At 33.8% G+C, this 27,162-nt stretch overlaps 3 protein-coding genes and 2 pseudogenes across 9 annotated transcripts; all 5 read right to left on the bottom strand.

The window, feature by feature from the left end:
• Nucleotides 1-507: 507 nt before the first annotated feature.
• Nucleotides 508-4,761, bottom strand: LOC125196778 (pentatricopeptide repeat-containing protein At1g77170, mitochondrial-like). Of its 5 annotated transcripts, none has more exons than XM_048095401.2 (5): nt 2,378-4,761; nt 1,536-1,717; nt 1,340-1,378; nt 1,161-1,251; nt 508-759 (listed from the first exon to the last, which is right to left on the bottom strand). In XM_048095401.2, exon 1 carries the CDS (start codon nt 4,574-4,576, stop codon nt 3,188-3,190), a length of 1,389 nt encoding a protein of 462 aa, XP_047951358.2. In that variant the 5' UTR covers nt 4,577-4,761; the 3' UTR covers nt 508-759; nt 1,161-1,251; nt 1,340-1,378; nt 1,536-1,717; nt 2,378-3,187. The 5 variants fall into 5 exon arrangements, with proteins under 5 accessions (XP_047951358.2, XP_047951357.2, XP_047951354.2 ...); XM_048095400.2 differs by having other exon boundaries at nt 1,539-1,717; XM_048095397.2 differs by having other exon boundaries at nt 1,161-1,378.
• A 5,680-nt stretch (nt 4,762-10,441) lies between these two features.
• LOC148929270 (uncharacterized) lies at nt 10,442-11,087 on the bottom strand (annotated as a pseudogene).
• A 962-nt stretch (nt 11,088-12,049) lies between these two features.
• Nucleotides 12,050-12,700, bottom strand: LOC148929269 (uncharacterized; annotated as a pseudogene).
• An 876-nt stretch (nt 12,701-13,576) lies between these two features.
• LOC125193484 (uncharacterized) lies at nt 13,577-20,176 on the bottom strand. Its single transcript, XM_048091278.2, has 4 exons — nt 20,096-20,176; nt 19,393-19,549; nt 19,152-19,202; nt 13,577-14,195 (listed from the first exon to the last, which is right to left on the bottom strand). The coding sequence occupies exons 2-4, from the start codon at nt 19,494-19,496 to the stop codon at nt 13,781-13,783; spliced, it is 570 nt and encodes a 189-aa protein (XP_047947235.2). The 5' UTR covers nt 19,497-19,549; nt 20,096-20,176; the 3' UTR covers nt 13,577-13,780.
• A 1,551-nt stretch (nt 20,177-21,727) lies between these two features.
• Nucleotides 21,728-25,898, bottom strand: LOC125196348 (putative hexosyltransferase MUCI70). 3 transcript variants are annotated; one of them, XM_048094841.2, is made up of 10 exons: nt 25,678-25,898; nt 25,008-25,417; nt 24,214-24,465; nt 23,903-24,113; nt 23,673-23,782; nt 23,394-23,593; nt 22,979-23,082; nt 22,713-22,900; nt 22,418-22,617; nt 21,728-22,198 (listed from the first exon to the last, which is right to left on the bottom strand). In XM_048094841.2, exons 2-10 carry the CDS (start codon nt 25,255-25,257, stop codon nt 21,938-21,940), a joined length of 1,776 nt encoding a protein of 591 aa, XP_047950798.2. In that variant the 5' UTR covers nt 25,258-25,417; nt 25,678-25,898; the 3' UTR covers nt 21,728-21,937. The 3 variants fall into 3 exon arrangements, with proteins under 3 accessions (XP_047950798.2, XP_047950799.2, XP_047950797.2); XM_048094842.2 differs by having other exon boundaries at nt 25,008-25,342; XM_048094840.2 differs by having other exon boundaries at nt 25,008-25,898.
• Nucleotides 25,899-27,162: the final 1,264 nt, after the last annotated feature.

The following is a 27,162-nucleotide window of genomic DNA, read 5'->3' as shown; positions in this document are numbered from 1 at the left end:
AATGTCAATAATATTTTTTTTAATAAATTTTATGTATAAAACAAAAAAGCAACGCTAAACGTGCCTCAAATAAGAGTTATGCTCATATAAGGTAAGTAGAAATTGCGAATCATGTATATATACTGGTTAAATATAATCTGTTCACAATATGTTTCTTTATCACGTAAATACTCCCTTTTATGAGAGAGCGTACATCCAAGTGCAAGAAAATTGTAGTACTAGTATTTGTATGTAATACATGTAATCAAAGCGAAGTACTTACAAGATTATAATTAAAATCATATAAACCCTAAACCCAACCCAACCCAACCCAACCGTAAACCCTAAACCCTAAACCCTAAACGGATAGACATGTTTTGGACAAGATTATAATTATAATCATATAAGCCCTAAACCCAACCCAACCCAACCCAACTCTAAACCCTAAACCCTAAACGGATAGACATGTTTTGGTCGTAAAGGGCCACGGCATATATCCACATAAAGAGACATATTACACACGATAAATAAAATGATTCCAATTTAGAAAATTGAATTAGACCCACAAGTCCACAACCTTAAAATTACATGTCGTTTCATTCAAAAATAAAAGAAAAATGTGTGTTTCTACTAGTACTCTATAAAATACTAGTATTACTTCATCAGCCATAGATTTCCTGGTAAATGAATTTAAAGCAACGCATAGCAGATAGATCCCACTTCACAGATCTTGTGCGACATACTCGACAACAAAGTGTTGTTTGACGCCATTTCCTCAAACTATGAAACATAAAATAAGGATTTAGTTAAATCCATCAACAACTTCATTCAATGATGACAGATTCATAGTCAACTCGAATTTCTAATGCCATATTAATATGACGAGGATGCTTCACAAAAAGATAACTAGCTCACAACTTTAATCTTTGATTGAAATAAATATATATAGTCACTTTTTGGTGTTAAAGCATGTAACTAATTGACAAGATGGGGAACACACACCACAAAAACATGCACAAAACATAAGTGGATTAAGTCGTGAAACAGTAACGACATTACTAAGCATATCCTTGGGTCGATGACGATGTAGTGAAAGGAGAAAAGCAAAAGGCAACATGCTTGAGTGGGCTAAAGTGAATGATTCATGTTAATCAAGTTGCAAGTCAACAAAGTCACTTTACTTTGTTTAGGCGTTTGTTGTGTGTGTCCTTGAACATTCCAGAGTGTAGAAAGCCCTTTTCGTTGTTTCTATCCATATGTCTGCACCGTGCCCTGTTATATGGATAAACTTCTCAACAGTAATGAGGAGAAGGGGAACAAGGGGAACAGGTCAAGTCCCACATATGGAACTAAACCGGACCTGTAAAGTTCTATGGACGTCACATCATTGCACCTCCAGCTGCACAAGTTTACAACTAATTAGGGGCTAGAGTTCATGAGAATAGACGATACGAGTACAAATGTAAAATAGTAGTACTAACATATAATCAAGAAGGAGAAGAAATTAACACAAAAAGGAGATTTTTGAAACAATGATGATTGAGAAAAATATCAACCACCTGGCAGAAGTCCATATTAATCAACTTGGTCTAGTTTGACTTTCCGAATTCTAATACAGTTTCTCTTCCTTCTGTATGTAAACTTTAGTGCTGTCTATTTGACTTTTCGAACTCTTGTATACAGTAATCCTCAAGGACCTCAACTTGCTCAACTACTAAAGCAGAGGGTAAGGAACAGCCTGCAAAACCACATCAGGTGAAACTTGTCGATCAGCATTCACTTTAGCAGCTGAATCTTACATAAGAGGAGCTGCAATTACATGGTTATAGAAACTATTGATACCCGTCCACCCTAAGCTACTCTAGCTCAGATTCTTAGTTGAGATCAATCCTCAGAGAACTGGGTAAGGAGTAGCTATCAACATCAGATATAAGTGTAGATAACTCTTTCTAAATGAACATTCTTCAAAGAATAAGTGAAACGCATATTCTGCGCACATGAATGGCAATGCTAGTAGGTTTTCTTAGACACATTAAGAGTATATTGTTGTCATTCCCGTACTCAGTATGAAAACATGAAATAACTATACAGAATAAGATCAGTCACATGAGATAAAGGCATTCTCTCTATAGCAAAAAAAGGCCAAGAATAAGTCCTAGTACCCTACCGCAATCAATGGCCTCATGCTAAGACAAATAATGAGTATAGCTATATTTTGAGATATATCAATTCCATATTGTTTACATCAAAATCGATGCAGTTACAAAAAATATTCAATTTGATGACTGGAAGTTTTCACCTCTCATGTGGTGCCACAAAGAATAAAACATGCATATCTTAAACCCGAATCTACGAGCATGTGCATGATGTGACTTTCACAAGAAAAAAGGGTGCTAACCTTCTATAAGATTTATCTCGAGCCTGAATGGAAACATTGTAAACGCTATACAATCATACAAACAGAACAATGTGTAGGAGATTTTGTATCATCGTCATCTTCTTCAGCATCACCAGAAAGTTAGAAATAACAGTCAGTGGTTTGAAAGTAGCAGCTATATCACCATCAATGGAAACATTCTTCCCTTTCATGAAGTTTGGACATTAATTACTATAAAAACTTTTCACGCACAACACTGAAAGGCCAATTTGCCCTCCCAAGGAGTACTCCCCAAAATGTATATAAACGATCAGAGCATCTGCCATTACACTTTTCTATCATCAGACATCCAGGCAACACAGCCCAGGTGGTTCTGATTTGGAAAAACAAATGTTGAAATTCTTGAATTTGCAATATGCGAGGACTTCTAGAGTTCTAGATCCACATAAACATAAAGTGGTATCTAGACGGATTTAACAATTTGATTTCATCATTAACTCAACTGAATATAGAAATATCTCAGAGCAGTCAAAATGGAGGAAGCATATTCTGATCCGATCACCTTTGAAATTCATCCAACAACTTATATTCCGTAGCCTTGTTTAAGTCTCCAAATCCAGCTAAGTAATTTAAAACTTGTAAGCAAGCTTTTGAAATCAGCTATAGTTTCAATGGGTGGCCATAACAATGAAAAAGCCTCAAGGTCGTGTAGGAGCGCCAATAAACTGCAATTTCTTCCTCGACTCCTAGATCCAGGACTGTTATCAGGATCAGGTGTTTTAAAGAAATTCACCATGCCCCCGCAGAACAATAAAAGAACTAAATGGATTATCACTTGAGCACACTATAAGAGGGATTTATGGCCAGCTCTCTTTCCCTTAAATTTTTTCTTACTCTCTCTAATTCTTTCCACATACCACTGTTGGCGTATATATTTGACAAGACCACATATACCCCGGAATTCCCTGGTTCCAACTCTATCAAGTGCTTAGCAACATGTTCCCCTAGTTTCACATTCCCATAATTCTCACAAGCGCCCATCAAGCACCCCCATATGACCGCATTAGGTTTCAATGGCATCCCCTCCACCATCAAGATAGCCTCATCCAGCATACCTGCCCGACCAAGCAAATCAACCATGCACCCATAATGGGGCAGCATTGGCTCGATTCCATATCCATTTTTCATCATGTTGAAATAATATTTCCCTTCTTGCACCATACCCCCATGGACACATGCAGTCAACACTCCAACAAAAGTGACATGATTAGGCGTAATGCCCGCTTCAACCATACAACTGAAGCACTTCAGCGCATCATCCACATGTCCGTGCGCAGCATAACCAACAATCATGGAAGTCCATGAAGACACATTCTTCTCCTCCATATCACAAAAGACCCTGTAAGCCAAGTCCATCCGACCACACTTTCCATACATATCAATCACAGAATTCATTGTGAGAACATCCTGTTTTTCCAATCTATTCACCTGAAAGATAAACTTGTGCAACTGAAGAGCCAAATTCAAGTCACCCAAACTCCCACACGCCGAAGTCACACAAACCATAGTCATATCATCGGGGCAAATCCCACTTTTCATCATTTCTACAAACATATTCAGCGCTTCCCTGCCACGCCCTCCCTGCGACAGCCCTGCTATAATAGCATTCCAATGCCCCACCTTTCTTACAGCACTACTACAAAACACTTTCTGAGCCATATCAAATTTTCCCCCTTTCGAATACGAGCTAATCAAACCACTCACACAATACATATCGTTCTTCATTCCATACTTAATAGAAAATCCATGAACCTGTCCTGCCAACACAACATCCAAATTTCGACTTGCCGCTTTCAACACAATTGGAAGCGTAAATTCATCAGGTGAGACGCCAGCACAACGCATGGCAATATAAACAAGCAATGCTTCTCTGGGCGATTGAAGCCGGAGATACGTTCTACTGATGCTATTGTAATGAAAGGAAGCTGGATACAGTTCTAGAAAACGGATTTGTATAATTTGGGCAAAAATTTGGCGTAGTTGCTTCAAATTGGAGCACTTCGATACTAGAGTAGCTAATTCTTTGGGATTGGATATGATTTTTTGATAATATGTGTGCAAATTAGAAAAATCGTCACATGCGGAAACACTGTTTACATTCTGACTGAAATTGCGGAAACTAGAAAAATGGATTCTGGTGAGTAATTTATGCTTATGCATCGAGGCGTAGGAGACAAAATCAAATGCTACAAAATGTTTGAAATAATGGCATACTTCATAAATTCATGAACAGTATACGGAAGGAGAACACCGGAAGAGTACCAGAACGGAAGGGGGGAAATCAGCTGTGGCGCCTCCGGCAACGCCGTCGACGACGGTGATTCAATATATGAACTGGGAAGTATACTGATCTTCAAGCTGTACCCTAAATTGGCTCTAATTATAAGGAGTAATAATTACTCCTATAATATTATTTTGACACTTAATTAATTATAATTATTATCTAAGAAAATATTGAAAAAAGAAATACCCAACTTCTAAATTTCTATTCTCTAATTTGCTCAGTTCTTCGGAGGAAGCACATGTTATTAGTTTAACAAAGGTAAAGAAAAGTTGGTTGAAAAAGTTAATGGAACGCACTTTTTATATTGATTTTATAATAAAATATACTAGTGTTAACACTTGTGCTATGCATTGGCCAAAAGATTTCTAAATAATGAAAATATATTAACTTAAAATAAAGAATATAGAGTAAATAAATATAGAAATATTATTTACAGATTTAAACTGATTAAAATAAGTATTTGTAATATTATAAAAAATTAAAGATATTATAAACAACAACAAAAAGATATTTGTCGATGAACCATTTCATATTTTAGTAGATGATTGTATACTATTTTCATTGGAATGAGAAATGTGGTTAAGTGTATTAATTGAAGAAGAAAAGTTTTAAAAAAAGATAAAAGTGTCATTTTATTTGGGACAAATTAAAAAGGAAAATGTGTCATCTTAAGTGAGTGATAAAATTTGCTAAAACTAATACTCCTACATGGCCATAATTAAAATTTTAAAACTAATACACCTACATGGCCATAATTAAAATTTTTACTAAAACTAATACTTTCAATTTACTAAAAATAATATTCCTACGCGACTATAATTAAAATTTACTAAAACTAATACCTTCAATTTACTAAAACCAATATTCCTACACGGCCATAAATTAAATTTTAAATTATCATTTGTTAATACGAAGTAGGGTTTACTTAATCCTAGTTATTTTTGGTCCAAAACATATTAGCTTAGCCCAAATTCACTTTTAGGGTCTAACGACATTTTTCAATTCCTCCCAATAGCACTTTTCAATTCCTCCCAGCGGCGCCTCTCTTTCTTAGTTGTTTCTACCTCTTTCACGCCACAAATTTTACTCCAGATTCCTTGAGTTTGTTTTGTTTGCTAAGAATATGGAATGCGTATAATGTGGAATAAAAAAAATATGGAATGCGTATGATGTGGAATTTTACTCATAGATAATATTTTCGGATTAAAAAATTATGCTCCACTTACATATTATAAGATTATAATGAAATAACAATTTAATTAAATTTCATATCACAATATGGGCGAAATATATGAGAGAATATTAGTAGCAAACATTTTCGTATCTTTATTGAGAGAATATGAGAGAATATTGGCAGCAAACATAAATGAAATTACAATTCAATTAATTTTCGCATCTTTATTGCGCAATTGAATTTATAAAAACACACAATTTAGCACAATTGAAAATCTATCATTTTAAGATTCTAAATAAACAATGCTTATAAACAAAAAATTAATATCTAATGTCTAAAATATAAAAAATTAATACTATTTATATAATACTCTTTTCGTTCCCTCATAGTCGGGGAAAATTTTTTTGGCACAGTGTTTGAAAGGAATATTTAGTGTATTAAAAAGAATAGATATACTCTCATTAATTTATTAGAATGATGCAATCGATTTACATTTCCTTATGTACTTGAAAAATTGAAATAAACCGAGCGACTATATTGTCATATCTTCTATTAATCTATTAAATTTGATAGATGTTAATGTATATGTAATTTAGTAGTACCATCAAAACTAATTAATATGGTTAGACGTTAGACGACTACATGAAGTATAAATAGAGACAAAGCAAAAGACAGAAAATGTTTACAAAAAGTAATATAATTATTTTGGGTTCTTCTATATATATATATATATAATGAAAAAATAAATTGTCCATTGTACAAAACAAAAGTTCAATCAAAGATAATAAAAAAAGTCCAAAAGTTACATCAATTATATAGCTTCTTGAAGTTCTTGAAGAACTTTTGCACAAAATTTAAACAAAGTAGTGATTCAAAAGTGTAAAGCCCCTTCAAACAAAATTTGATTATGATATTATGATTTTCTTAATTTTAATAATACATAGTGTATTAAGTTAATTTAAATTATTGTTAGATTATAATTATTTAGAATTAAATAAATAAAAATAGAATAAAACCTTAAATTATATCCCATAAAATTGATAGTATATGATATGGAGTATTAATATATGTTGAATTTGCGGTTTTGATTTTAAAATTTTTATAATTTTAATTTCTTTAAATTCTTAATTTTTTTAGTGTTACAACTCAGATCATATAACCGTATGTTGTTAAAATTTTAAAGCTATTTTAATATTTTCTTCCTAACTCTTTAAATATAGATAATATTAATAAAAATGAGTTTATGATTATTTATATTCTTAATTTTAAATCTCAATTAGTTGACAATATATGATACAATAAAATATTTTAAAATGTAAGTAGGAGTCTCATCCAATTATTTTCACAGTATTATACAATTCCTAAAATTATGGAATATGATCTTATTTTTTGGAAACAAACAAAGTAATACGTGTACATCTTGATATATTGATGATGGAAACAAAATAGTGCATATTTCATGGTATTATTAATGTTAGTAAAATAGTCTCAATCTAAAAAATAGTTATGTCATAGGCTATATCCACAAAACTTGCAATAATATAAGAATAATTGATTTGATTTGATTTTCCTAATTTGTATTTGTCATTGTCTCTTCCGTAAAAGAGTACTCCTAATTGGTGCATAAATAAGTATTCCTAATTGAATGGAATATTTAATTTGATTTTTCTAATTTGAAATTTTCTCCAGCCCAAGCCCAAGCCAAGTCCATGACTCAAAACCCTAACATCACTTATTACATATAATTAGATATAAAACCCAATTTAAATTACATTTTTATAATTTTTTTCAAAATCATAAAATCCACACAAATAAGCCCAAATAATACATTCCAGAAACTAAAATTTCAACACAAATAAACCTAAATAAAAGTATACTACATTAAATAAAATTTCCTACAAACCCTACACAAAAATGCGGCGCCTCCCTCTTTCTCTCATCCAAATCGGCGCTGCACTCTCCCTTCCCATCTCCCCTTTCTCTCTCAGTCGGCATCGCCGCCGCCACCCTTCCTCCGGCGTCCTCCTCCTTTCTCTCTCACTCTTTCTCGAAGCTCTCTCCTTCCTCCGTCACGCCTTCCTCCCTCGCGGCGCTGCTCTGCTTTACTCGCCATTGCCGTCGCCTCACCCGGTTGCCCTGCCGCTTGTTTCACGCCTCCGCTATCTTGCTGCCGCCGTTGTCGGTAAAGATCGGATCTTTGAAGGTGGCGGCTCACTTTCTCGTATTCAGTCGCCGCCACTGCCCTGCCTCCATCAGCCATGCCACCTTCGTCACCCAGCCATCCCGCCTTCGTCACCCATCGTCGGAGCTGTCGCCGGATTCCAAGATTCATGCTATGCTGCAATAAAAAATAATTATCAGTAAATCAATCAATAAAAATGCAGATTCAATTTAAGGTGTGTGTATGTATAGGTGTTTTATCTTGTTTGAGAATCACTGTTTCATTAGACCATTTTTTCGTCCAATAATATTTGTTTCTTTTCTGTCCAATAGTTGTCATTTTTCAAAATGACCAAAAGGGTAAATAAAATAGCTTTAGATTTTTCCTCCAAAAAGAATAAAAATGTCTTTTCACCAAACTGTCACTTTAGATTAGGATAGATGTGAAATGAGTTAGTGGAATGTGAGTCATACTTACCATTTATGGTAAAAATGAAGTGTTACTCTTAATTGGCGACGAACCAAAATGGAAATTAGTAACTCTTATTCGAGGACGGAGGAAGTATTAATCACTAATGATTATTCATTGAAAATAATGTTAATATCCACCCTCTCTGCCACTACCCCTCTCTATTTCAGACGTGAACCATTTTATTTCACAAAATACCTTGATTTTTCACACCCTTTATTCAGAGAAAATAAAAAAATTCTACCAACTTTAAATTACTTCCAATTTGCTTATGCTTTTGATCACCCGCTTTCTCTTTTCTTATAATTTCATTATTGAAATTTTCTCCACTTGTTGTTGTTAAAGATTTAAGATCCAAAAGGTCCTTTTTTTTAAGGTTGTAGATTTGGATAGGTGAGAAAACATTTGGCTTAAGTGACTAAAATCCACAAGATACGACTTCTTCAACTTCACAATTTTTCATTTCAAATCTCAGTTAGTCCTTAGTTTTACCTAGACTCTTCTCATCTATCAACATTCCACATTTGCTTCTACCTTTCTTTTTAAATCTTCAAGTTCACCCTTCTCACCATATAACAATTATTCTCTCTTTATCACATCCATTTTTCTTTTCTTTTTCCTTTTTTTATTTTTTTGTCCATGCTTTGCAAATAGAATTGAATTTTAGAATAAATCACAGATTTATCCATGAATGTTTGGAGTAACAATCTAATCTCTTAATTCGTCTTGCTCGTTTTATTTCTTTTAAATGTTTTTGCATTATCTTTAATCTTCAAATCAAAATACCTTTTATTATGTGTTTTGTTCGCTCTAGAGTTAAATAATCTTTACCTTCCCTTGGATCGACAGTTGAAGTACTACATTCGACGTTGTATTCCTGTAGTATTGTTGTTATAATTGAGGTATTTTTATTAAACTTGTGTGATCTTGCACTTGATATTTGAACTCGAAAATTACACATTAATGTCCGCGAGAAAGATGAACTGAGAGCTCCCTACCGGTGCAGGAATTGCGGCGAAGAGGGGCATGACCGAAGAAATTGCTCAGTCGGTCGTGTTATGTAGGAGTTATTGACATTTGCAGAAGGATCCTCCCAGTTTTGGTTTTCCTAAATTCCCAAGAATATTTGATATAAAATTATGCTATTTTTGAATAAATTGAACATGCAACTGCAAGTGATGAAGCTATTCATAAATAATTTATTTTGAGTATTTAAACCATTTTTTCTTGATTTAGTTACTGTGGTCGCTAATGGGAAATCATACTTCTTTATGTTGTAATAGGGCCTGTTGGTAAAGACATGTTTCATTGGCAGGCAACAAAGGTGGCCTTGATAGATGTGTGTAATTTAGTAGTTTTATAAACGATGTGTTGGAAGTTGGAACAAGTCATTTTTTACAACTTGTTTATTAATGGATATGAGTTCTTAATGGATCCGAGTTCTTTGTTTTCACTATGGAGTAGTTAATTTTGATTCATGCGTGCATTAAAAAAATGCATATACGTATTAGCTACTTTGGAATTTTGACATTTCCATACACATACACGTCTTATACATATATGTGTACATTAAAATTATGGGTGAATGCAAAGTGTTTTCTTTTATCACATATTGGCTTCTCTTCTTATTTTAAAATGTAAACAATGCAGATTTTCTTCTCTTTATTTTAAAATTAAAAGTAATTCAATTGTAAAGTAAATTTTTATTATAATTTCTAATTCTTTTCAATTCAATTTTCTATTACTAGTACACACATATCTTGACTATATAATATACTTTCTCAGTTAAAAAGAAATTAGCAAGGATTCATCCTAAAATGTCACCAAAAAACTGTTCAAATATAACGAAAAATAAGTTCACAAACACCAATACAAAGTTTATAGAAAAAGGACACAAGTTCACAAAAGATACATAAGATTACAACCTTATAAAATGAGCTACTTATACGAAGATGGTGTGTATACCGACGGTATTATCCCCTTGTTGTTCCTGGTTGAAAATCTCTTCATCATTTTGTTCACGTACTTCCAAACCCCGGTGCATGATGAACCCTCCGCGACTAGTCGAGGTTGGACATGAGTGTTATGAACAACCTCTGCCTTCATCATTTTCTTCTTCTCTTTCTTCTTCTTCTTCTTCTTATTATTATTATTATTATTATTATTATTATTATTATTATTATTATTATTATTATTATTATTATTATTATTCTTCAACTCGTACAAGAGCCACAAACTAATAATTTTGGAACAATGAATCAACTGATGCTCGGGCTCCACTCCATTGCGGTACATTTTGGTTTAGAGAATAGGGGCGACAACTCCAATCAGGCTCATTGTGATTGAGGGGACGACCCCATTGTGATTGAGACTTCTGGCTTGGATAGAAAGACCACCGAGGTAGGTCATACTCTGGATTTATAGGCTTTGATTGCACATAATCGGGATACGGCTGGAACACCCTAATCTGTTTTATGTCACCGTGTCCACCAGTTCGAACACCCCTCAATCCATGACGTGGTAGAATATCTTGTGGTTCATTAGGCATGACCACATCTTAGTATTGGGAAGCCAGGTACTCCATGACATCGGCGTGGTTCGTAGACATGGTTGGATTGGTACGGTATACCGTACAGAAAGTACGGTCTGAGAAAACACGATACCGTATCGTGCCGATTTTTTCAGTATACCGAAAAGTCGGTATATCAAAATATGAAAACCTTTACCTTACCGACATTTCGGTATATCGTAACGTGATGCGGTATACCGCATGTCATACCTATTTGATACAAAAAATATTGAAAATAACATTTTATCTATCTAGAAAATGTCTGAAATGATAAAATTCCATCACAATCAAACATAGTTCATGACATTCAAAATTTATATAACTTCCAAAGGGATAATAAAGTTGTAACGACATGTTTATATCAATATTCATGCAGCTTCCAAAAGGTTAACCGTAACATAGTTTGGGCAGAGAAAGTGACGCTAGAGCTTCAAAGAAGATGTCACTTCCATTATGCATCAATCATCAATTCATCATCAACACCTGGGATCGAAAATAGCAAACATGGAAAGCTCATATTAGAAAGATAAATACCAAAGAATATATAGAAAACATGAAGCATAACAGACTACTCTTTACTTCAACTAAGTATTTAGACATCAATAACAGACTACTCAAGCTCATTCAAGACCTATCTCTTCATTTCCACAATTATTTTTCCTTAGCTTCTAAATATCCTCACACATCTAATTACAAGTTGATATCAGATTGTAACAACCCACAAAGGCTGATTTCAGATTTCACAAAAACTGATTTCAGATCATCACACATCATCATTGCAGTCTGATTTCAGTTACTAATCAGAATCATCAGAGATTTCAGTTGTGATTTAAAATTGCAGAAATACCTTGACAAACCATAAGTGCTTGTGAATTGTGATAGGCAAAGGGTTAGCTCAAGTAGGAAGGATTACTTGAGAAACATCTTGGCCCATGTTTTGATCTACAAAAGAAACACAAAAGGATAATAAGCATCTATTAGGACATAAAGCTAATAATTGATACTAAAGAGTAAAGCGACATACTCTTTTCAATTTCTCTATAAAATTCAAGGTCATCATAAATAGGATCCTTATAGAGGCTGAAATTTTCAGCTCTAAGCCAATCATTAGTGCACACCAATGCCTATACCATTTTTGGACTCAAACACGTTCTAAAAGGATCTACAGCCCTTTTACCTAAGCTAAAAGCATACTCACTTGCAACCGTTGAGCTTGGAATTGCAAAGATATCCTTCGCAATTAGTGAAAGGATTGGATACCTAGATGCATTTAATTTCCACCACTCCAAAAGATCAAAAGTAGGATTAGACCTCTTTTCCATCTCATCAGCTAGGTACTTATCCACTTCATTTGATATTTGATTCAATTGGTTTTGTTCAATTTCCTCTTGCACTCCATTGTGCAAATCATCACAAAGATGCAATTCATCTTGGCTAATACTGTCTCCAACATCCTCGCATTCTAGAAGTGGCCTCTGATTCAACACGGTATCATTTACTCCATTATAGTCTACCCACAAACTTACCAAGTCATCTTTAAATCGATAACACAAGTGGTGAAGCTGTTGGTCTTGATCAACATTTGTTAAGCTCCTGACTTTCAGTTTTTTGACACTAACTTTCAGCATTTGAAGCTAGTTCCTCGGATCCAAGACATTAGCAATAAAAATCAGTGGATTTATTTTACTCCAATCGCCCCAATATATTGCAATCTTTGAGAGTAAAATCTGAATCAATACAATTTTTCTCAATCTTAATTTGTAAAGCGAACATTGAAAGTCAAATCAAATGGGACATAAGAGTTTCTGAAGCACTTGGCTGTAAAGTCAGATCATAGAAACTTTTGAGAAAGTGTACAAAAGCTTTTGCATTATCCCAATCTTCTGCACTTAGAAGTATCATCGCCCTACCCTTTTCATCATTCTCCCGAAAGTATTTTATTAAAGGAGCACATTCTGCAGTCATTCTCTCAAACACAATTCTATACCTTAATGCAATATCAAGCATTTTATAGGTAGAATTCCACCTAGTTTTCACATCCATGGACACTATTGATGTACTAGACAACTTAGTTAATATAGCAAACTCCCTAGATTTGTTCAATCTTCAAGGCGAAGAATGAAGAAACAAAATAGCATTCCTTATAGGCTTAATTGAAGATTTAAGCTTTTTCAAACCATCTTTAACAATCAAGTTAAGTATATGGCAATCACATCTTAAAAACAAATACTTCCCGTCGAATATCAAAGTTTTATCAATTCTCATTCTCCTTTTCAAGTATTCAATCGCAGTATCATTAGAAGATGTGTTATCAACTACGATTGAAAACAATTTCTCTATTCCCCATTCCCTCAAACAGATCTCAATCAACTTTCCAATTTCTTCCCCTACATGACTTGTGATTTTAGTAAAATTGATTATTTTCTTGTGCAACTTCCAATCATTATCCAAAAAACTGTGCCGTGACAACCATATAATTTATATTCTGAAGAGACGTCCAAGTGTCAATAGTAATACCGAATCTTTGTCCATTAAGAATAGCTTGAATTTTTTTCTTCTCATCTAAAAATAGAGTATAGACCATACTTGACACTTTCCTTCGACTGGGCATTTGAAATCTTGGTTCAAACTTATTCACAAGAGCAACAAATCTCAATTTCTCAACAACTCAAAACACACTTCATCTTTGATCACATATTGTGTCATCTTCAGTTCACACCCTCTTGACTAAAAGAGTAAGGAACGATGCGACTTCCTTGTTTCATAGTCTCTTTCGTCAACATCGTTTGACCTTTCTCACTACTCACAACATACAATGGACTTAACTTGCACATGTTGATTAAGTGATTTTTCAAGCCACTAGTACTCCCACGAACAGCTAGTATTTCAGTTTTGCAGTAATTGCATACCCCTATTTGTATCTTGCCGCCACTCGTATCCTTTGTCTCTTTTTGGCAATGCTCCCAATATGGACTTCTGTTTCTTTTGGTAGGAGGTAGAGGAGGTTTGACTTCTACACCTTCTATCAATCGTTTTTTACTAAAACCATCATCAATTGTTGAAGTATTTGGTGATTCTGAAATAGGCGGACTTTGGAGCGTATGTGAAGCTTCGGATTCCATCCTGAAAAGACAATATATTTTAATATTAGGACCACTTATCATCACAGAAACTAACTTATTATTGGGAATCATAACATAGAATTAATTAACCTATTGTTAATTTTAAATAGAAAATTAATTAACCCTTGGTGTTTGCAAAGTCTGCAAACATAGATCGAATGAAGTTATAAATTATCACTAGTTACTTCACTAAGTATATCCCAGTTTTCAATTTATCTTACCATAAATGAATTCACAAGAAAAACTCATTCTATTGTTGCCAAGTCCACAATAATGCACATTTATAACGGCAAATATCTACAGGTAATAAATCATGAACAATTCAAATAAAAATGGAAGAAAAAATATATAAAGCACACACTGACCTAAGACATTGCAAAGATATCTAATCTCATTAGTCTTCAACAAATCAAATTACTTTTTCTAAAAAAGCACATACGACCACATACACATACTAACTAACTACTCAATGCACCTGACTATTTAGTGGCAATTTCTTAGATTCCTCCAAAAAATAAGAAAAATTAAAAATTTTAAAATCATAATAAAAGCAATGGTACCACTAGTCATCAATCAAATAGTTAAAACCACATTACTGTATTTATAGCAGAAAGTTCAACGCCCTTTTTGTTCTGCACATCACAAAAAGCTTTCTCATCATCAAATCCTAAAATAAGCAAAATAGAATTAAAAACTAGCCTACATAGCAATCAAAGTGTAGTGCTCAAAGTGTGGATATACAAAATTACAAAATCATTAAATTAACTAAAAAAATGCTTTTTGCTCTACGATTCAATAAACCTCGTCTACAGAAACTGAAGAACATTAAAACCATTACAAAAGGACAACTTATGCACAAGTTTATAACATCATCAGCCAACAATACATACCCATTTCACACCCATTAATTCATTCTTAAATCCTAACAAACAACTCAATGAATTAGACAAAATTGCCAAAAAAGATACAAATTAAATTCACTATCAATTAGGATAATACATACAAGAATTCCGGACTTGGGAGGTAGGAGCACGATCACGTTTACACAAGAAAGAGAGAGATTTGGAAACCACAAGTTGTGAATCTGCCACAGCGCACGGCGGTGGAGTGGGTACAAATTGAGAGAAATCGACTAAGTTGACATTTAGGGTTACGCTTTAGTTTTGACAATATTAACTAAATTTGATTGATTTAGGGCTATGTTTTAGTTTTGACAATATTACCTAAATTTAAATCAAATAGTAATAAATATTAATGATCCATTGTATTTGTTGAAACTCAAATCTCGGAAAGAAAAATAGGTCATTATTCATTTTGGAGTATTTAATTATTTAATAAAAATTCAGCATCATTTATCAATGATTTAAGAATTTGAAAATTTAAAATATTATAACAATATAAATAATAAATATGTTCAATATATATAATTATTAACGATATAATGCGGTATATACAAAATTCATACCTTTGCCGTACTAAATCTGTCGTTAAGGTATCATTCCGTACCGAAAAGTGTGGCATACCGAGAATTCAGTTTGCGATATTTTTTCGGTACGAAATGTGCGGTATTTCGACATTTCGGTATATTTTTCCGGCCCTATTCGTAGACGGAAGGGTCTGCCTAGAAATTTCTCGAACCTGTCGCATTCTTAGGTCCATTTCTTGTTCAGTAGTCAAATGCCAAATCCGCTGAAGAGCCTCAACCTATATAAAAAAAATCATAAAAATATCAATATGAAACAATCTATAACACATGAAAGCATATAGTTTAATATAACAAAATTACAAATAATCTCATCGAAGAAGCCGACTTGTTCATACCCCCAGGCCGCCATATATCCCAAACTCAATGGAATGTTCATGGACATAGTTGCGGCATCTACGGTTACCTGAAACCTTTCATACCTTATGTCCCACTCCCCAATGTAGAAATGATGTGTGTTTTTCCAATCATTACCCTTCTTACCACGATGATCATTTTTACCCAAATGACCGGCGTTTTTGAGCATCCTATCTACAAATTGAGGAATCTCCTGGTACTGATTAAATTGTTTGCGCACTCATCCAGTCTCATACGCCTCGACATACGACCAACATACCAAATAAGTATCGCAAGCACCCATTCACACCATAGCTGCAAAAGTATCATCAGGCCACCTAACTCTTAACTCTTATCCATGAAAGCCTCGCACAGATAATGATACAAATACGACAAAGTTGCACTTCCCAAACTAATATTGTGCACCTCGTCCGGATCATCAAGTGCGTCCAAACACATAAAAGGAACCTTACACCCTGTGGTGTCTGGTAGAATGAGTCCTAACAAGATTAGGGCATGGATACGCGCCCTTTGGATGTAGACATAAGTAGATAAGTCATCACTCAAAGGTATCCTCATTTGATTGGTCGGAGCGGTCATCAGCATACCGTCTTGCTTTGTCTCTGTATCGGGTATCCATCCCAACAAATCTCGGCACTTGCTGGGCCAATCAGTATATCCAACATAATGATCAAGGTCTATGAAAACACGACCGTCTGCTCTCAAGCCACACAGGACTTGCACATCTTCTAAGGTCATTGTCGCCTCTCTAACCAGTAGATGGAAAGTGTGCTTCTCCGGCCTCCAACGCTCAACCAAAGCAGTGATAAGCTCATTGTCGACCTTCATCGACTTCCCACAATCCATCACGCCTCGGAAACCAAACATGTTAAGCCAAACATGTTAAGCCAATACTATCCACATCCCATATCTTACTTTCCGTCCGACGAACTTTGAAAAGATGTGTTGTGTCGTCTGTCAATAGATTACTTGATATTAGTTTACTTGATATTTGTTTTTTCCTGAAGATATAACATTGATAGATCTTCAAGTCCATATAACAACTGTCTTCTGGAACTTGAACCGAACCGAACAGAACCGAAATTTTGAAATTCGGTTCGATTTTAAAAATACAAAAATTTTGGTTTTTCGGTTTGGTTCGGGCGAAAAAAAAACCAAAAAAATGAATTATATTTTAAATATAAAATTATACTTCCTCCGTCCCATGCTACTTGCACTATATTCCTTTTTGGGCGTCCCAAGTTACTTGCACAATTTCCATTTTGAATAAAAAATTAAGTTTCCCTTATTACATTTAATTAATGCTAATTTAATGAAATTGATTAATTATGCACCTACCCCACCAACCCTCAGTTCATTTGCAAACGTTACGTTTCTCTCTCTCAATGCGCCTCCAACTATTTCTCTCTCTACAAACACTAAGAAAAAACCTCTAATTAATTCTCTCTCTCTTGAAAACCTAGATCGATTCCACCTCCGTTCTTCTCAATCCACGATCTTCCCTTGCAGATCTGCAATGTCCAACTCAGAAAATGTAGATGGTAGGTGGATTAATCTACGGCGCTCTTGAATCCCGACCTCTTTCCCCGTCGACGACGTCACGCTCACCACGAAGACCTCTGCTTCCGGTGGGTTTGCAGGTGGTAGGGATAAACGCCGATATGAAGAATTGGGGTGGAAGTAGGGCTGTTGATGACGGAGAGAAATGATGGTCTCAAGGCTATAGGGCCTCTACTTCCGACGGCGCTTTTGTCGACGGGGGAGAGGGACGGTGTCTTAACTTTTTAATTCTGCCGCTAAGAATTGTTAACCTATTTTTGAATTTTTTGGAATATACCGCTTAATTGAAGCAATTTTTTTCAATTGTGTTAGTTCACGTTTTGTTGTTTCCAGATTTACCATCTACTCCCTCTGTCCCAGATTAAGAGTAACTTTTTGCCATAAAAGTCCGTCCCAATTTAAGAGTTACATTTAGAATTTTCCATATTTGATCATACAATTTTACCTCATTGTTCATCAAAATGTCATTATCTACATTAAAATAAACCAAAACAAAAATAAAAGTCCAAAAAGTCAAAAGGGACTCATCTTCAACCAACTCACTTCATTTATTACACACTCCACAATCTCACTTCATTTATTACACACTTCAACTCTTTCTTAAAACCCGAGTCATAACAATAAGTGACTCTTAATCCAGGACGGAGGGAGTACTTGTTTAACTGAAGTATTCTTAATATTAATAGTTTAAATAATTTTGAATACTGTTATAAAAAAATTACTGATAAAAAAAATTTGGATAAAAATTGAAATTAAAACTCATTCCTAAAATATTTAATCACTTTCCATATCTTATTATCCACTCTACTTAAAACACTAATTACGCATTCCTTAATCTCCGTGCCCAAAAATAAACGTGCGACTAACCCGGGACGGAGGGAGTATATATTTATTCTATTATATCATATATATAATATATATTCTTTTAATATATTTTTATATAATATGTATCATATATATTCTACTAATTTTATATTATATATATTTACATTCTATTAGTACATATAAAATAAAATAAATTATATATATATATATATATATTAATATAAACTTTTTTTTTTAATTTTTCGGTTTTTTTTTAGAGTTCGATTTTTTTCGGTTTGATTCGATTTTTTAAGTTCGATTTTCAGTTTTTCAGTTCGATTCAATTTCAATTTTAGCCTAAATTCGGTTTTTTGGGTTCGGTTCGATTTGGGCAAAAAACCAAACCAAAACCCAAATGCACACCTCTAAACATGCCATCTAATCCAACAACATATTCACAAATCAAGAATTACCATTTTGTTTCTTTTCTATTTTTAGTAAATGGACATCACTTTCTACTGACTCTTTTAACTCACATTCTATTATAAAACTAATATATAAATATGAGACTCTTGTTCCATTAACTTTTGCAACTCACTTTCTCAATATATCTTAAAATTCTCTCCAAATCAAACTTGGACGATATTTAATGAACGGAGGGAGTAAAACTTAGGAAAAACTACATAATCTAACAAACAAATATTCAATAGACATATAAATGACAATAATATATCAAAGTAGAACACAACTTACCATTTAATTATCAGGAAGTTGCCCAACTGCCGAAAATTGCCTATGCAACTGCTGAAATTAAAAAAGATAAGTGTTTTCGCTTAAGGTATGCGTAGACGCACATGCATCTTCTGTTAACGAAATGCATAAGGCTTATACAATTTATTTTTAAAAGAAAAACTCTCATAGGCACATTTCTATAATAAAACCAAACAAGAACTTTGACATAAAACACTTCAATTAAAAATTAAATATAACATACCTTGTAATTTTTTTCCAATACCACCTATACCAAAACGATGAATGATAATCCCATTGTCCTCCATCCCAATCAAGCGAACCCAAAATCAAAGATGTTTCCAGCATCTTTGAAGTGGCGAATTGAAGAATATCTGTCAAAGCCGCTGTTTTATTTTCACCTAAAATGTTCAAACAGATTTGTTCTCGATTAGTAAGTATTCTATTCAAACAAATCAATATTTAAAACAAATGAAAACAAACCAGAATATCTTAATTAGTACGTATAAGTTTTAAAAAATTAGAACCTACCAACGACTTGGTCGAAGGTAGTACAAGGGGATCAACAATATATACTACGGGTGTGTTCGGTTGGCAAAACTAAATCTCATGATTAAATATGTATCATGTTTGGTTCATAAGATTGACCCTCTCAACTTAATCCTAGATGGATAGTCTCATTAGTCATAGCTTCCCCTCCAACTAAAATAATCTTACAACTTAATCTTAGATGGATAATATCATGATAATTAGTCATGGTAACCGAACGCCACCTACTAGTACATCGCTAGATAGTACTAGTATATGTTTTATCTCTGCTGCTAATTAATCTTTATAACCTGCATCTAATCTTAGATGTAGAGAATGTTTAAAATACCACTCTGCTTGGAGCTGAATTAATAAATTTGATTGTCTACATAAAAAACAGAGAGAATGAAGAGAAATACCGAAGTGAAATGAAGAAGCTTTGTTGAGATGAAGAGAAAACGATTGCTTGAAGAAGAAAAGCTGCGCAGTTGTAAATGATTTTTGGCCTTTAGGGTTTCATTCTATTTATAGCAATATTGATTTTGATCTTCGTATTAATTTTTAGTTTTTGAATCGTTTTTTGGTTTTTATTTAGTTAAATCTGATATGGGTTTATATATATTAGTATAGTGCGTAATCAATATTATTGGTATTATAAGTTTATGTAGTACTCCTATTAAATTGGGAATAATCAAAACAATATGTAAGTACTGAATCTAAAACTTGACCAATACAGCTTGACCAAATAGAATGATGAAAGATTTAATTTTATGAAATGGAAAATATAGAATTGGTATATTTTCATAGTAGATGATCATAGTCAATTCATTTATTTTCTAAAATTATTCTTGTAATTGAAAAATAATAAATTAAAGTTTGTTAATAATATGTAGTTATGAGATTTAATTAATTACATAGTTAAAAATTTGTGTCATTTCATAATTTGCTATTTTTATGAGATGGAGGAAGTAAATAAAATAAATAGATGTTGTGAATGAGATGTAGGAATTGGATTATTTATAAAGGAGAAAATAAAAATTGGTCAAATGTCGTGGGCAAAATTAAAATATAATCATATTATATGTTATGTGTATATAAAAATAAGCCGTGAGCAGATCTCTACAATGATATGCATTGAACAGAAAAAAGAAAAATGAGCTAACAGCGCCAACGAATGATATAATTTTGATTAAGAGTGCATCAAAATTGGTACAGTGTCAATCAATGATGGATCTGCATTGAGGCTTCGCCCCCAACAATTTCAAATGTCCCACTGTATATTGTTTTACTTCACAAGTGCTAAGTTTCTAGGCCTAGCGTCTTAGACCATGATTGATTCTCATCAAGCTCATTTTGAACTTTTATCATTTCAATCTGTATTTTTACATTTCATAATTATTATTTTTCTTACGATTATATTACAAAAAAAATCATTTTATAGTACTTCATTAATTAACTAATTTCAAAATTTATTCAAAATTGATATTTTTTTTTCTTTTAGCTATTTATTATTATTATACACAAATTTTGATGTTATATAGCAGTACTTCCTTAACTTATTTCAAAAATAATACATAATTAATAATACTAAATAGTATATACATATATCTAGTTTATATTATCATTTAATTATTTTTATCTTATTACTCATCTCCTCACATCGTAATAATATCACAACTTTTAGCTACACCGGATCAAAAAGTACCTTACAATTATTACCAGAGATTGAACCTCCAACTTCAAAATCCTATGTCCGACATTGATGTCAAGATTATTGGAAAAAAAAAAGATGTTTCTAAAAGTAAACATCATAATGTTTTTTTTATTCAAACTTGTGTTTTTTTTTCAAAAGATAATAATCACAATTGTATTATCATCCAAAAATTTTCAGGTAACAAAGCCCACGAAAATAACCATCCAACTTCCAAAAATTTCACAAATACTTAATAATAACACTTCCACAATATTGGATCACATTCTTTGTAAACATCAAACACACCTGACACCACTATCTCATCACCAACCAACAACAGCTATCATAAACCAAATAATTAAATAACCCAATGATATAATTATTACTCCAGGATCATTGTGCATATATACATCAAAAAATGGATCAAAATGTGTAAATTCTGTAAGAATGAATTGTACAACACATAGAGAAAAGGGAGAAAAATAATAAAACTTATATGGAAAAATATACCTATGATTCTTATCTTGCACATCTTGAAATAGGAGACGAATGAATCTAATAATCATGTCTAGACAAAATTTGAATTGGAGTTGGCATTTCTACTATTGCCGGTGCCTACTTTCCGATGGCGCCTCGATCGTCTGTCTCTCCCATGCCTCGTTGGGACCTTCTTAGTTTGACTGCTTGCGATGCCATCAGCTACAACTCCAGCAGCCGAGGTTCCGTTATTGTGATTGATGGTTATAATGGGTGGCGGAGGATAAACATGAGCGATTTCCACAGGAGGCGGAGGTGGAGACCATCTCGCCAGCACGTCTCTGTGGTAACCCTGTCATGGTAACCGGAGAACTCAAAAATGTGCATCAAAACCAACATAAAAGAATGAACGAGAACCAGTACCACTAATCTAGAAAAAGTTCATGGCCAAAAAAGGCATAAACTTTGATGTGATTTTGGTTATTAATGCCAAGTTATCCAAAATAACCCAAAACTAAGAACTGCCTCAAAAAATATCTCAATAATACCCATAATTCAAAAATAAGAGTACCTGGACGACAAAGTTACGTCTTTCACAGTCCAAGAACATATTGATCGTGTAGTTAGTTTTTGACGATATCTTATCCCTCACAGTGGAAAAACTTATCTGGTCCCTCGAAGTGAAACGGTCCACTTCGTTAAACCATAGACAGGTGAAGAGATTGGTGATCGGAATATGCTCCTTGATAATAACACACCCCTCTGGAACATCTGCAAATGATATTAAATGTCATTAAGCATATTCAAGTACAACCCGTTAAGCATACTCGAACCCCGACCTATTGTTTGGAGAGGAAGTGTCTTACCACTAGTAATGGGCAATTTTGCAGATGAATATGGCGTCAAACCCTCCTTTTTGTAAAACTCAATCTGGAAATCAATAGAAGAATTATCGTATTTCCCTGCGGCTTTATTAGCCTCTGCTTCAAGAAACACATCAAAACGCTTATAATGCCTTGATATCGCAAAGCTTGCATTTTTCCTCCACAAGAATCTACAATAGTAGAAGAAGAAGCTTCATTTAGATGACATTTTGGTATAAGCTAGAGTGTGGATAGACAGTTAGACAAACCTTTCTAGAATTTGAATGGGATCCACAACCAGCTCGAGTTTAGCATCAATCCACAGTGAGTACCGAGCGTTAGGGAAAAGCCGATGAAGTAGAAGTTTGGGAATCTATAATCGCAAAAGCAAACATTGGTTAGAATATCAAATATCATAGCACTGCCACAAAGTCAAATGGACAAAACAAACTTAGATAAGCATTAAGCACTACAGAATAATATGGAGCTAGGCCAAGAACAAGCAAAAAGATGGATCATTGTACATGATAAAGTGCATTTTTTCCACTAGCCAGACCCCATTTCAATTCACCAGAACTACAAACGACAGCTAGAGAAGTGATTAGTGGTTGTTTTTCCAGGGAAAGAACTCGTAAATCTGTATTCAGCTCAAAAGAGTGACGAGCAAGGTTTTCTAGCCTTTACCTTTCCATTGCGTCTCGGATCAGAATAAGGTAGGTTATGGACAACTATAATCCTCCACAGCCCGACTTTCTTGTCACTGCCTAGCTCAGTGGAATTCTTTAAAAAGTCTGCTGTCTCTTCATCCACAAACATGTGAAAGCAGGCATTCGTTTTGGTATATTCGCTGATTTCCTTGGGTTGCCGTATCAAATCAAATGCCCCTGGTCAAGAATATATCTCCTACATTAATTAATAAAAGATTACAAGAAATCAGATATACACCATGTAGGTGGCCAGTACCAAATATTGCTGATGCGACTACCACTCCTCGACAGTTTTCCATTTCTAGAAGGTCAGAATCATCAACGTCAAAACCTGTCCCACGACCTGGTTTCACTCCTCTGACAAACCTAGTACAAGTTTACCAAAAATAAGAAAAAAGAATGTCAAACCCAGATATTATTCGTTAGGAAACAGATTGATAAGTCTACAGAGTCACACCAAATGTCCCAAAAAAGAAACTATCGTACCCACAGTGGATGTTCATCGACTCTCTTATATCATAGGAATCGCTCCTCTGTCGCAGAGAAGGATAGCCACCAAATTCTGACCCTCCAAATTCAGATTTAGTTAAATTTTCTTCGTGAATGTATGTCAAATCCCTGATTACTGGAGAAACAGAAGATGCATTTGGCATCAGAGCAATGGCGTCTTTCAAAGGTAGGTAGCATACAGGGCATGCTGCAATGAGAAACAAAAAGAGAATCCACAAACTGAGTAAGGCCCTCGCATTATAACTAGCTAAAGGTTTCACACCAGTTGTAAAAACAAGAAAACTTACGACGTGGCCCGGTCCTCTTCTTATCGGCTGGAGGCGGAGGCAACGCAAAATGTTCACATGGATTCCCAGGTGGGAGTTCATACCCAGTAAAATAGACAGGTGGTGGAGGCGGAGGTGGCAGAGTGGCATTTAAACTCCCCAGCACTTCCAGAGTTTGAGAATCGGAACTTCGAATCATAATAAGTTTATCATTGGATGTTGGTGCAGACTCGATATTTATGCGTGGAAGAAGGCTGTCTCGGGCCTCATCACCTGCAAGATAGCATCCTTTTTCATTTAGCAAAGAAATCATCCAAATCATAACAGGTTAACAATCAAAATTTTAAATTAAAAGTGTTATCAATCAGTGAACCACTCTACTTATATTACAGCAGCTCTGTGAAATCATCAGGCAACAAAATCAAATACAAACTGAACAATATTTTCACTGCTATTTCACATAGCTTTCATTGATGTAGCATCACAGGTTTCAGAATCTCACTTCTCTAAGAAAACAATACAAACATAAAAACGCTATACTTCGTTACATATGTTGTTCAGATCTACCAAAACACAACAGCAACAATATTCAAGCGAGCAAAATCATATGCAAACCACACACATTTTTTAAGGATGATTCTCCTAACTTCTATAGTTTAAGTGTAGTATGACAGGGACTTCACAACCTTAGGTATCAACCCAGAAAAATATGCTTCTCAATTCATTCTAAAAACTAATCTATCCTATGATCTCTAGGCTGTCCAGATCCAAAAACACAACAACAGCAATAACAATCAGAGCATAGGAAGCCGAACCTTTGCCAACAATCAAGACCCACATGAAAACAACGAAGGACACGAAACACAGTAGCAGCATTCCAATTTTCTTTCTGGGGGCGAATTTAAAGATCCAGTGGAAGAATCTGTCCTTCTCCTTGAGCATTTTAGGCGGCTTCCTTGAGAGGGGCGGCGTACTTTGTATTGGCAAACAGAATGCAGCATTCTGAATCTGCTGCAACGATCCATAACTTCCCGAAGATCGCAGACCCAATGACCCTGTAGTCATTGTTTTCTCCTCAACCCCCAAACTTCACCTCTCATCTCCCCCCTTCCCTCATCCAATTGCTTCCAAATCCAATCTCCAATCACACCTCAAAAAGAGAAAATCTCTAGTTGGAGCTCAAAGATTCAATCTTTATCACTTCACCAGCACAAATTAACTTCAACTACAACCCAATCATGCCAATTAGCATCAAATAATGCGGAATTCGCCTAAATTTCTCAGCACAAATTCTCAGGTAAAGCTATACAACTACAGTTCAATTGAAATCCCAAACAGAATTGTTTCCAATCTAGCAAATCAATGCACAAAAGTACAACAAAAAATGCTGCCAAATTTTCTGAACTGAGCAATAATTCCAAGACTGAGAAAACAAAGTTGAAGAACAACACTTAGATCCCAAATCCAGATTCACTACCTACCTACCTTAATCACACGAAACAACAATGATAAAATCCACAAATTTTAACTCGGAGTGGAGCTGCAATGGGCGACAAAAAGGAGATAAAATTTGTTGAGGAAAATAATGAATGGCCCTGAATTAGAGGGCTGGTTGGTGATCGAATCCTAGGGTTTGTGCGAAATCGATTGAGATCAAGATTTACGAGGCCCTCTTTTAAATTGGAGAAGAATGTATATGCACTAATTATTGGGGTATATATTTTCCTTATTTATTTTTATAAAAATTGTTGAACTATAACTATATGCGTAGAAAATGGTTAATAATTTATTGGATTATATTTAGAAGAGTGATTAATAATGAATTAAATCGGTTGGAAAATGATTGAAGAGAGATAACATGCGCCATGTGCACTACAGTTTTGGACGGCAGAATGTGTTTCCACATTTTAGATCGCTTCATTTCGATATCAATTTCATCACACGTTTGAATCTTTACATTTTTTTATTTATAAATTCGTCTTAATTTTGACTCAACAAGGTTTGCGTATGTGAAAGTAGTAGTATATGTTTAATTTGAAGGAAAATTTGGTTTGTGTCCTATATTATTAGTTAGATATTCATAATTACAATCAAATGGAGTACAAAACTGTTTTCTAAAATGGAAGCAAAATTGTTTTAAATTAAAATAAATGAGAACTTTTTTTTAAACTAATACTTTCAGAAGTGCAGATCATATTAGTTTTTTGATAGTATATTTATATTAGTTGGCATTATAAAACATACTTCATTTTCATTTGTCGCGTGTTACTTGCAATTTTTATTTCAGGGTTGTAAATTTGAGATTAATTTTCTACTGTAATTAAATTAGTATTTTAAGTTTAATAAGCTATCTGGGAATACTTAATTAACTTTAATATATTTATTAAATACTCTAATTCTTACTAAAAATAGAAAAGTGTAAATAGTTTGAGACGACTCGAAATAGAAAAGTGCGATTAACATGTGACAGAGGAGTATCAATTCTTGATTCAGTATAATTCATTAATTAAATCATAAGCTGATATTAAGTCATAAATTGGTATTTATGAATCAGCGAATTGATGTTAGATCATGAATTGATATTGTTTGTAGTGTCAACTAGTGTATTTAAGAATCGATATACTTTTGTGTTATGAGTTTAAAAAAAGTTTTGATCAATGAACCATCACCTAATATAAATACTTCCTCCGTCCCAGATTTATAGTCACATTTAGTTATGGCAACGGGTTTTAAGGAATTGGTGGAGTGTGTAATTAATGAAGTGAGATGGTGGTGTGGGTAATAAATGAAGTGGATGGTGGAGTGTGTAATAAATGAAGTGAGCTGGTTGAAGGTGGGTCCCTTTTGACTTTTTGATTTTTGATTTTTGTTTTGGTTTATTTTTGTGTTGATAATGACATTTGGGTGTAATTTTAGTGAATAATAGGGTAAAATTTTATATCCAAATATGGAAAATTCTAAATGTGACAA

The sequence above is a fragment of the Salvia hispanica genome, chromosome 4 (assembly GCF_029641045.1).
Source record: "Salvia hispanica isolate PSC_SH4W2 chromosome 4, Shi_PSC_v1, whole genome shotgun sequence".
NCBI classification, from domain to species: domain Eukaryota; kingdom Viridiplantae; phylum Streptophyta; class Magnoliopsida; order Lamiales; family Lamiaceae; genus Salvia; species Salvia hispanica.
Note: the sequence above shows the minus strand (reverse complement) of the source record. Positions and strands in the feature narration are given on the sequence as shown.